The 12,077-nt window shown below is 40.3% G+C and overlaps 1 protein-coding gene and 1 non-coding gene across 2 annotated transcripts; one reads left to right on the top strand and one right to left on the bottom strand.

Moving 5' to 3' along the window:
* The first annotated feature begins 452 nt into the window (after positions 1 to 452).
* TRNAL-UAG (transfer RNA leucine (anticodon UAG)) lies at positions 453 to 534 on the top strand. Its single transcript has one exon. It is a non-coding gene; the product is annotated as a tRNA-Leu (tRNA).
* Positions 535 to 2,053: 1,519 nt separating this feature from the next.
* Positions 2,054 to 12,077, bottom strand: LOC110475584 (putative short-chain dehydrogenase/reductase family 42E member 2). Its single transcript, XM_021539851.2, has 11 exons — positions 11,841 to 12,077; positions 11,223 to 11,318; positions 10,191 to 10,248; positions 9,454 to 9,572; positions 8,302 to 8,377; positions 6,770 to 6,852; positions 5,380 to 5,517; positions 4,341 to 4,406; positions 3,622 to 3,685; positions 2,867 to 2,940; positions 2,054 to 2,299 (listed from the first exon to the last, which is right to left on the bottom strand). The coding sequence occupies exons 1-11, from the start codon at positions 12,060 to 12,062 to the stop codon at positions 2,054 to 2,056; spliced, it is 1,242 nt and encodes a 413-aa protein (XP_021395526.1). The 5' UTR covers positions 12,063 to 12,077.

Raw genomic sequence — 12,077 nt, 5'->3', positions numbered from 1 at the left:
AGCGCCTTGCCGAGGTGCCGGCCTAGGCCTGCCGCGGACAAAGTGCCCCGAGGCGCAGCCCGATGGCCCCAAAGCCCCTGCGGAGGAAGGGGTCGAGGCTCAAGGCGCCGCCGAGCCCGGGAGGAGGAGCCGGAGCCCCGCTGCGAGCCGCGGCCGGCGGCCGCTCGTCCGGCTGAGCGCGGGGCCCCGTGCGCAGGCAGCCGCGGGCGCGGGGCGGCGGCGCCACCTGCCGGGCGGGCGCGGGACTGCGCCGGGCCGGGCCCGGCGGCGCCGCCGCAGCCGCGGGCACGGAGAGCGCGGGCCCGGGGCCGGCGGCAGAAGCGGCGGTCACGGGGCGGGCGCTGCAGGCGGTGGTGCCGCGGATGCGGCTGGGCAATATACACAGACAGAAGGAAAGAACGGCGGCGCTGCCCCCCGTCAAAGAGGCCTGGCGGGCAGCTGAGCAGCCAGGCGGTAGCGTGGCCGAGTGGTCTAAGGCGCTGGATTTAGGCTCCAGTCATTTCGATGGCGTGGGTTCGAATCCCACCGCTGCCAAGTTGTTTTGTCCCCTCCTTTTCGCCGCCCGCGCAGCGGGAGCTGCCGCGGGGGCGGCCCGGGGCCGGCACGGTACGAGCGGCGCTGCCCCGGGCGGGCACGGCGCCCCGCGGGGCCGCAGTGCTTGGGGATCGTCGGTCACAGCCGTTAAAACCAGTATTATAGAAAGCTGTGATATGAACTATAGGAAAGGGGTTAGCCACTGTGCGAGTCTCTTGCTTTAAGAATAAAACAAGAAACACTAATTTTCAGGTGTTCTGCCTTTCCACGCTGCTTTTAGGCTACAGCACCCCGACCCATGGGGCCTGGCACCTGGGTTTTGTGGCCTGCCCTGAACTCCCCTGGAGGGGAGGTGCCAGTGTTGGCACCTTCTCCAGAATTCTCAAACCCATCCATGATTACTCCCCTCCAGACCATGATTTCTCAAGCTCTCATCCTTATTCCTTTCCCAAACTCTGTAATGTTCTCATGTTGCTCTTGGTTGTTCTCTCTCCATGTTACAGGTTGGAAAGATGCAGATGGGAAGATTTCCCTGATAAATTCCCACTGTGAATGGTGGATGGGAAGGAGCTGGAGCCTCCCAGACCATGCTTTAGGTCCACTTTAGCTGAACAGCAATGTGAAAAGCACATTGTTCACTTTAGCTGCTGCAGGGATTTGCTCAGTACAACTACTGTACTTCAGAAATTCAGTGACAAAACAGACTTCTGCTTTAAATTCAACTTAAAGCAACTTAAGGAGCAACTCAACTGTGTTAGTTGTTGCCCTTAACTATAGGAGGTGAAGGAAGCTGTACAAAGACCTGTGCAACCCATAGTGGCAGATTCCTCTACTGTGACATAAATACACGTAACTAATGTAACTTACTTAGGAACTTCCAATTTAACTAAAATACCCAGTTTTGACCTGTGAAAAACCCTACCAGCACATACCTGCAGTTCTGCATCAGGGGCAGGGCAGGGAGCAATTCTGGGAAATTGTGGAGAGACAGCATAGACTTCAGCAAGCTTTCAAGTACACTTTTATTTCCCTCAGATGTGGTGCTAGAGGTAATTAATGAAATCACTGTGAAGTCTCTGCAGGCCTGGTGTGTGCTATTTGCAGTAATCTGTTCTGCCTGTGCCTTTGCTTGTTCCTCTGTTCCCCAAGGTGGTGAGCCACGACAAGAACATGTGGTCAGTTTATCTCCTTATTTCAGCCATTTTTCCTCACTGGGGAAGCATTGCAGGCTATCTGCAGCTCTTGTTTTTTCTTCAGGTTCTCATTTACTTCAGCAATCAATTTGGAAAGTTGTTGTTTGTTTTGGTTTGAAATAGAGGCAACAATCTTGACTCTGGTTGTGTTTCAGTGATTTGGCAATTGTTTACTGTATTTTAATTTCTCAGGTCCAGCCACTCATCTGCTGTGTTTTTGTTTGTAAATTCAAAAGTAGCTGCCTGTTTGTTGCACTGAACCAGTAACTACTGTAGAAGTTAAAATTATGTGGGTAGCAATACTGTGACCATGCAGTTTATGCAGGTCAGTGTCTTCCTTTAAAATAATGCAAAACTGAAAGGTTATCAAGTTTTGAAGAAAGAAAAACCAAAATGAAAGTAACAAATAAAGTAAGCAAAATATTGAGGAAGAGTTGATAATTCGAGGGTTGTGGTCTGGATTCAATGTAGTGGTCCACAGAGTCAGCAAAGTCAAACTTCTGTGGGCAGTACCCCAGCTGAGCCCGTGCCTTGTCTATTCGAAATGTGTGAGTTACAGAAATGTTCTGTACCTGCAGGGCAAAAGAGTCAACACACAAAGTTATGACTACCCAGGCAACTGGAACACACTGTAAATAGTAGCAAAGACACGGTTAAAGGAAATGTAGAATACAAAAAACTCCACAACATTATCGATGCATTGCACACATTTTTAAAATTGTCCACTCAAAAGTAGATTCATGAAAGCACAAAGAGACATTGAAAGATGAAAAATATAATCTGTAAATGTTCACAAAAAATGTTCTGCAAGCGTTCTCTTGCTTAGGTACTCAAAGAGTCAGATCAAAGCCATCTCATAGGTTCCTAAAGGCCCAGCCAAGTCCTACAGGACACCGACCCTTGGAAGAGGGGATCTGAAGAAGCCTGTCCCAGAGTGCAAGCATAAGCTCTTTTCAAAAATCATGGCAACCAAGCACAATATTTTACCTAAACTGTACACAATGCATGTATTTTCCCAGGAAACGAGAGGCTGAAGTAGCACTGGGTAGATTTTACTTTCTACTGACTGAAAGTCTGCCTCAGATTAACATGTATGGATTCCATGGGAATTAAAGAAAGTTTACAAACACAGACTTTACCTCATTTCTGGTCAGCAGTGGGGGTAGGTCAACAACTGGTCTCAGAATGGCATGAAGGTGTTCCATCAATGTGGCTGCATAACAAAATATTTCGATTTGAGGTAAGAACAGTGAATTACTTTGTGATTGTGACATACCTCACACTGTAAATGCTCACAAAGGATAATCACAGACCTGAGAGCTCAGGGCACCATTACTAACACCATCTAACTACTTGCTCACAAGGGGCTAGATTTAATCTTAATTATTGTGCTTGTGGAAAAAGGATTTGGAAAAGGGGAAAAAAGTTGGGCACAGATCTAGTGAAAATGTCATGAGGCTTCATCAAAATATGGCAACAGAGAACTCAGCTGGATTCTGTCTGAATCTGTCTGAATCTGTCTGTGTGCACAGGGGGGTTGATTCTGGAGAGAGCAAGACATTTATCTGTGCAGTAAAGCAGATACTCTTCAGCATATTTCATAAAGTCATGGAATATCACATTTAACTTTTTTGTATCATTAACTCCACAAAGTTATACCTCTGTTAGGTCCTACATAAAACCTGTTGTAGTGGGACTTGAATAGAGATCATTCTGGTTTCAACATACTGCACAGAGGTGAGTTTTGCATTGCTGAACACTAGGTGAGCACACAGCATATTATTTTTATACACGAAAAGGAACATTTGGACAAATAAAATAAAACACTATTATATTACAGTTAGGAATGAGAGTAGCATGAACAGGAAAGAGAAATGTCGATAAAATATTTTACCTGATGCATAGACTAAGCAAGTAGGAATACGTATCCATGGCTTACTGCAACCTAATCTTTCAAACTGAAAAATATTTAAAAACAATGAAAAACCCCAGAAACTTCAAACAAGTTTTAAAGTTTCAATATAGAAGACATTTATGGAAATATTTACTGTTAAAACAGAAAAATTAATTATAGCTGTTAGTATTTACTATTTTTCATTTTTAAAGAGATGCTAGTTAAATGTCACCCACAGACACTATGTCATTTTCATATCTTAAAAGAAGGAAAAATTACAATAATTAATCACAATGTCATGGTGTGCTGATACCTAATTTAACATCATGACATATTTATGATTTTGAGCCTGTCATGAACAACAACATGGTATTTTGAAAAGAATGAACAGATGAATATTTATATTTTATGCCCACCCAAAATGTCCATTTTCCCCATCTGCATGCCCCATAAATGAAGACATTAACAGTTCAGGACAGGGTGCTGGTGTAGCTGGTCCTTTGGTCTCAGAGAGGACAGTTGCTTTAATGTAATGTTTTGGGTGGGCTTTGTTACAGTGCTAATCACACTGAAATTCAAGCAGGAATTAAACCCACATTCAGTTCCACATGGAACTCTTACACCCAAAGCAAACACACAAAATGTAGCATGCACACAAAAGCTGGAGTTGCATAGAGTTAAAGAAAATTAATGTACTTGGAGATCAGTATTGCACGTACAAGTGGAGTTAGCCATTCAAAAAGGTTGGATTTTTCACCATCATGAATGAAATACACCTGGCCACTCTGTTAAAGAGGTAGAGAAGAGACAAGTCAGTAAAAATAAACCTGCACATATATGGACTTCTTTATCTTACCCCTTATGAACAGCTTAAAAACAATACAGCAATATCAAATATGAGTGGGTGCACACACAAGTCACAAACTCTCTGCTTGTGTTTCACTCAGATCCACCGTTATGTGCAAGAGAATTGGTGAACAGGTGGTTTGTGTTGTTAACACAATTGGAATCAATGGTTTATTACAGATGTGCCTGTTCAGAGTGGCTGTACTGACTGTGCAGAGACACCTCTGGAGCTGTGCTGGATCTCACTGGTGCTGCTGGCATGTGTCCACCCAAGGGTGGGACACGTTCTGCTCTGGGTCTAGTTAAGGCTCACTGGAATCCAGAAGACTCTGAGTAGCCATGGGCTGCATTCCTGCTTTCCTTTTGCTTTCAGGGTTTTAGAAAAAGTAGTTTGAACCCTTTCTAATATACTCTCAAGACAATGCTTCTAGGGGATTAAAAACCTGTCTTTACAAGGAGAAAAACAGTTGTGACTGTTTTTGAAAGCAATGAACCCAAATGAAATGTGCCTCTGTTAGCACATGGTATAGGAAGAACTGACCACCATAGTTCAGAACATTAAATCTGGACCTGTACAGGGGAGCAGGATGAATCTGCCTGAACTTCCACTTTCATTTCCAACATAGCAAACATTCTTTGCTCATCTTCCAGAAATTACGAATACTGCATTTTAAAAATGCAAAGATGGAGACATTCTTACAGAACTGAATATTCCATCTCTTAACCAACACTAACAGCCAACACTGTGCCCCATCCCACATTGCTCAGAGCACATTGCTGAGGTGAAAATACAGAAAACAAAGTAAGCTGAAGGACAATAACTCTAATTACTGCAGTGGTTGCTATAGCACAGGATACAATGGCAGGATCCACTGTCAAATGAGATCTATGGTGGTTTTACTGTGTACTTACAGCTATGTAGTTCTTTGCAGGTGTGAGAGCTTCAGCAGCCAGAATATGAGCTTGTACAAAATTCTCTACATGTATCCAGTTCATTTTAACAGAAGGGTCCCCAAACTTGAAGCTAAGTAGCCTTCTCTCAATAATCTTCTGCAGATATAAACAATCATGAAACCATAAAAAAATGGATTTTAGAATGAGGTAAAGTGTACTTTCTTGTCCAGCTAAATGTAGGTTTAGCTCTACTTTAAAAAGAAAAAGGAAATACATGAATAAATTAAAAATATTCAAGGGAACTGCTCCTCAGAAAATATCAAAAGATGTATTGCAATATGCCCTGAATTTACAAAAAATACAAGTCTGTTCTAGGGATAAGTAAAATATTGTATGGAAAGGTAAGTTACAGTTCTGAGTGGATCAAAAGTATTCACTAAATTGGATCAAATTTAATAAATAGCTTTTGGCTAGGAAAAACTGGAAGATACACTTTGGCTGGAAGGAAAGCGTCTCAGTTTTTATTGAACAGGTAAATTTTAGAAACTGCAAAACATGACATTTGCATAATGCCTTAAAATTGGCTCAAAACAATAAAGCTCAAAATCAAATAGAAATTTTAAAATATTATATTTTTAAAGGGGCTAAAATAAAATCTCATATTTAACTAAAATGATATTTTCCATTCTTAAAAGTATTTACAAGATGATAACATATAATTTGGCTGACTCCAATATAATTTTCTATGTCAGCCACAAACCAAAAATATCTGTTATGTGGTCAGCTTGAATCTATTATTTCCTGAAAGCTATGTATAACTTTATATTACACTAATTCTTTTAAAATAACTGGCTCACAGAATCCTAGAGGGATCATGTTCTAAATGTCACCTGTTAGCTCTGAAGTTTAAAAGCAAGTGAAAAAGGGTAAAATGTGAACACCTCAGTTACTGCCCTTTGTAACCTGTTGTACCAGAGGTTGCTTCCAACTCTGGAACCTGCTTCATTGGACAGTGAAAGCTGTTAATAGTTGAGACTGGAAATAAGATATTTTGCTGTAGCTCTTCATTAATATTTAAAACCTTTTGGTGTAAGGTGCATGTAAACAGACATGCATGTCATGGATTGGCCTGAATCTTACAGTAATCACTAAATTATAAAGATGGATTTTCATGTGTTTGTATTAAAAAAAAAAAAAAAGGCTTTTAAAATCTACACTTTACAGATATAATGCTTGTTAAAAAAGTTATAATACCCTCAGCAGATAATTGAATTATTGAATTGCTACCCAATAAGATCAGTAAATTTATAATACAAATAAGTGATGCTCCTTTCAGCATTTTACCCACAGAAAACCCTGCTGGTTTATCACAGAAAACCCTGCTGGTTAAAAAATTCAGGTTACATACTGCTAGCCTTGGCAAGTGTCTCTGCTCTTCTGGTCCATAGATTCCTGGTGGGCGCAGAACACATGTATGGAGTATTCCACCTCCTGGAACATGGGATAAGATCATTCTTAAGAGACCTTCACATCACTACATTGGATCTTTGTTTGCATGAACCAAAGGCTGAGGTAGCAGAACTTACTCTAAATTCATTTCACTACCTTAAAATACAATGTATACCAAAAGGTGCTGCATTAGGAGTTAGATAATAAGATGAGAGAATCAGAGCATGCAAAATAGCAAGAAAAGGTTCAGAAAAGTCCGAAAGCATAGTTGTGTTCCTAGAAAATACCAGATATTTAAACATCTCTTCCAAATCAGTCCCTTGTCCCTGTGCCAGAGCAGTGAATGAATGTGTTGGCTGTGGTGAGTTCACTGAAGTGAGCAGGTTGTTTGAAAATACATTGGATAGTGGAATGAAACCACCTAATCCCCCACAAAATTATTGATGGGATGCAGTGACTGTTAGCAGTACAAGGTTGAGCTGAAAGATTCCTCCAACAGCAAGTGCAGCTCCTACTGGAGTGAGGTAGAAGCTCTTGACAATTTCAGTGGGATCATAAAAATAAAATATTCCCATGTACATCAGTTGGCTGTTTCATCATCTGCTAATAACTGTTCATAATAGTACTTGTAAACATATAAAATATTCAGTCCTGCTGTGGCACAGAATCAAAATGGGATGTTTGGTTCTGTTTCATTGACAAATGCAGAACTGTTTATTGGTCCTGTAATTAGGAGAGGCTTTGATGTGAAGAGCTGCTAAGGAAATAAAGGGGAAAAAAACCTTTTTCTTATTTTGAACAAAATAATTTTGATAGGATGGGATTCCCATCAAGGACTTTCTATCTGTTATAGCCCTCTGCAAGTATCAAGTGAAGAGTCTTTTCTGTAAGTTGTCCATAGCTAAATTTAGCTCAGTATCACTTGGTCACATAGAATCATGTTGCACTTTACATTAATTTGTTTTGCACTGGCAGTTATAGTATCTCACAGGTGAGCTTAAGTATTCAAGTGTATAACTGGCTTCCTCAACATGGAAAACTTTGGGAAGCACTAATAAATAATTCCAGGCCCTAGGCTCAGGTACCTACCTTCAGATTTTAATATATAACTGGAGGAGCTATGTGGATGTAACAATTTAATCAGCATTCGTATTTTACTTATGTTGCATGAGACAGTGACATTAAACACTTGTTTTTGTTTAATTTATAGCTGTCTTATTATTTTTCATTGGCATACCGAACTTACTGCTACCATGCTAAAACCTTTTACAGACATTGTAGGAACTTAAAACTTTTTTAAAAAAGTTACTTTTAAATGAAAATACTTTAATTTGTGAGAGGGGTTGGTAACTTAATTTCATAACTGGTGGGCAATCTTGTCCACTAAGGATTGATACGGGACACAGAATTCTGGGGAGGAACACGAAGAGGAGGAGTAAATTCTGAATTTAGAAATTCATAAATTATGAATTCATGCTCAGACAAAAGTACCTTCTAGTGCAGATCCATTAGCTGCTAGTACCATTTGTTCTGCAATCGATTTGGTTCTGGAATAGTGGTCAACGAGCTACAGAGAAAAAGCAAATACATTTATATCTGTTCCTGAAATGATAGGACAGAGAGGCATCTCTTCTTCACTAGTTTTCACTTAGCAGATGCCAACAAATAGCTCAAAATACAAGTTGTGGAGTATTAAGTTTGGAATTAAACACGTGAATATTTCTAGGGTAAGGAAGCATTTCTGTATATGCAAATCTGGTGAATTAATTTCAGCACATTTGAGAAGCAATAAATATATGTATGCTTTGAATGCTGCCAGGAATGTAATTGATCACTACTTTGTAATCTGGATTTCTTCTTCAGGTAACGGAAAAGTCAAAAGCCAACTTTTGAAGTCATTACACTTGGTCTGAAGTATCCTGTTCACTTCTATGTGGCATGGTCCCAGAGAAAGTGTTATTTAAAATGTTATTAAAAATATTCATATTTTATCCCCATCTCTACTTCTTGAAAGATTGTGAAGTACTTGATGGAGAGAGGAGGGACACAACAAAACAACTCTGTATGCAAAGCAGCCAGAAGTACTTTCTTTTTTTTAATTAAATGCAATAAAACCATATAAAAATAGGCTGCTTTTCCAGATCAGCTCTACCTTGAATATATGTCATCCTCTAAGGAAAAACCAGAAAAATCATGTGGATAATAAATAGCTAAAGAGGCACCAAGCCATACAACAGAATCCTCATGTCCAGGTGTAATATTGCTGATGTTAATGCGGCACTGTGGGAGTTATTTTCCAAAATCAAGGCCTTAATAAGAAAATAAAGAAATCTATACGTTGATGTACAGAAAACTGATGTGCCAAGGTTGTTAATAGCATCTTCAAAGACTGTAAAGAGTTTTCTTTTTCCTTTGATACAATGACAGAATGGTTTGGGTTGAAGGGGACTTCAGCAATCATCTCATTCCAACCTTTTCCATGGGCAGGGATGCCTCCCTCTAGACCAGGTTGTTTAAACTCTCATCCCACCTGGCCTTTCTTGTGCCTGGATGCTTGCATCAGGCTAAACACTCTCATAAAAACTCCAGGAAGTAAACATGGAAGTAAAGAGAGAAATTAGAGAGTACAATACAATGAAATACCTTGTCAATTGGGAAATACGGCAAAGATTCCTCATCCCCATCTTCAATAGGAAGTCCTCCAAACACCACATTCACTGAGCTGGTGTAGACCAGCCGAGGGATGTTTTGTTGTTTGCAGGCTGCAGCAATGAATAATTAATTACTTCAGTGAAAAATTATTTGGGGAAAAAAAGTTTGTGTGCCATTTTTAATAAGAAAGTGTCAAATCTTAAAAGAGAAAACCCTTCCATTCTGTGACTGGGTGAGCTGAAACACAGAGTATATTTAAAGGGAAGACATCAGTGTAGAAACAAGTGTACTCGCTGGCACATCCTAAGCTGGGTGCCAGCACTGTGCTTCAGGAGAGCTCCCCCAGCCTGCTGGGCATCAGCACAGAAGTCTTTCTGCTTCAAGGGCTACCCACTGCCTGTGCACAAGTTGTTAGCAAGCAGGTTAACTGCTACAAAACACACAGGGAATTGGTTTACTCCTTACATGGATACAGATTCTGACATCAGTCAAACAAGGTGTTGAAAAGCTCAAGTAGTTGAACTACAGTGCTGGCTCCCGTATCACACCTCGGAGCAGAATTGAGCATAACACCTCCTGCCCTGTGACATGTTTGCTCATTTTCTGCCAACAATGTAAAGTACTTGGTGACAGATAGAGTGTGCTAAAAAGGCCAACTGGCTTTTTCTAAATGGGATTTGATGTTTGATATGCTGTACTAACACCCAATGGCACAGTTAGATACATACCATTAAGGATTAATCTGGTTCCATTAATGTTGACAGTTTCAATCTCTTTTTTATGCAACTAGGAAAAGAAAAAAATTGTTCATTTTACAGTAATAATGCATATTCAATTCAATAGGGGGATTAATGTCCCCAAATAAACACAATTTAGCGCTTTGATTATTAAAAATGCCATTTAGACTGCTGTTTCAGACTAATCATTATTTTTAAACTATACCTGTATTTTTTGTATTTTTACAGACTACTCTGCTTGGAGCAAAGAAAATTGTAGTGCTTCTAAAAATATATGTCCAGTTATTACATATCTTGCAGCAGTATGCTAAATATCTGTGTTGCAGTAGCACTTTAGTGACCAGTTGCTTCTAACCAGAGCAATTCAAATTATGCATTGCTCAGTGGCAAACAACTTTGAGTGAGCTGTTCTATCCAGACAGAGTAATTACTGAAGTTCCTCTTATTAAATAAAATAAGAAAGAGGTTTGTTTGTGTGTGGTTGTGTGTGTGTGTGTGTGTGTATGTGTGTGTGTGTGTGCTTGTAACTCTAATTATAAAATTGTGACTCAAGAGTCCTACATAAAGTGCATCTGTACAGCTTTTTACCCAATAGCAAACAATTAAAGACTTCAAATATTGTTATAATTCAGATATATGAAATAATTTATAATTCAGTTAAGGTTTTAGTCCTCCTAATGACTTTACACCTAGGAGATCCATGTGAAGGTTTAGGGAAGAATCAGGGCTTTGGAGGGAACCAGCCTCCCTTGTCCTTCATTTTGTCTTCACAGTATTTCAGAACTTTTCAATGCCATTTCTATCTCAAACACCTTTCCAGGGTGGTGGTGGAACCTCTAATGGAGAGGAAATCACTGCAAGCAGCCTGTTTGCAGGTGGCACTCCAGTTTGCACAGAGTAATTTATCAAAAGACCAGGGCAATATGAAGAGATGAAATCTGTCATGCAGTGTTACAGCATTGAAATCTCTCACCCTCCGTGCGGGCAGTCACACAGAAAAAAACCAAAACTATGTGGACTCACCTGCTCTGTTCCTGACATTCCATATGAAGCTACGTGAAACACACAGTCAGCCCCTTCACAGACTGCCAATATGGCACTGTAATCCCTGATATCTGTCTGTAATACATAAGAAAAAATATTTGGACAAGAGAGCAAAGCTAAGTATTTGTCATACAGTGAGTTAGCACAGAGGGAATCCATTTACAGAACGCATATATAGAACTGTACTTGCTGTACACATCTCTTGGGACTCAAAACTGGGTACACCTCCCTACTTGCTGATAATTATACTTTTCTTCTATAGAACCCAAAGAACTTTAAAGACATTCATTAAGGTTCACAATAGTCCTGTGTTTATTCTACAGGTCTAGGCCTAGATGAAGGCAGGATCCTGAGGAGTCAGCGGTGAAACTGTTCCATGCATTACAGGTTTTGCTGGTTTCCTTATTTCAGATATACTAAAATGCATTCACCAAAACTGATATGGGATGTTCACACAGTTAAAAAGGTTACTGAAATTTGAAATAATCAGCAATTAGGTATTTGGATTCCATGAAAATTAGGAAGACATTATGGAAAGACGTTATGGAAAAGGCAAATGAAGTACTTCGACTATTGGGAAGATATTACTTATCATACCTGGATCCACACCACTCCACTGGGAATCGCCCACAAAGGCTTGTGTATGTCACACAGAACAACAGAAGCTCCTGTGTTGGCAAGAGCACATCCCAGCTTGTATCCACAATAGCCACCTCCTCCTGTCACCACGGCTCTCATACTGGTTTTACGGAGTGTTCCAGCATACTTGCTCTGTCTGCCGTCAGAGATTCGGCGATAGGATGTTGCTACTGCATTCATTTTTGGTTTTGTGTC

The sequence above is a fragment of the Lonchura striata genome, chromosome 16 (assembly GCF_046129695.1).
Source record: "Lonchura striata isolate bLonStr1 chromosome 16, bLonStr1.mat, whole genome shotgun sequence".
In the NCBI taxonomy this organism is placed as follows: Eukaryota; Metazoa; Chordata; class Aves; order Passeriformes; family Estrildidae; genus Lonchura; species Lonchura striata.
Note: the sequence above shows the minus strand (reverse complement) of the source record. Positions and strands in the feature narration are given on the sequence as shown.

Bases quoted from the DNA above. Each gene is read 5' to 3' on its own strand.
- LOC110475584 (XM_021539851.2), bottom strand. From the start codon at position 12,062: ATGAATGCAGTAGCAACATCCTATCGCCGAATCTCTGACGGCAGACAG. The intron at 10,249-11,222 runs GTGAGTCCACAT...TTCTTTTCCTAG, and splicing joins GAATGTCAGGAACAGAGCAG to TTGCATAAAAAAGAGATTGA. The intron at 8,378-9,453 runs GTATTTCATTGT...TTTTCTCTGTAG, and splicing joins CGTATTTCCCAATTGACAAG to CTCGTTGACCACTATTCCAG.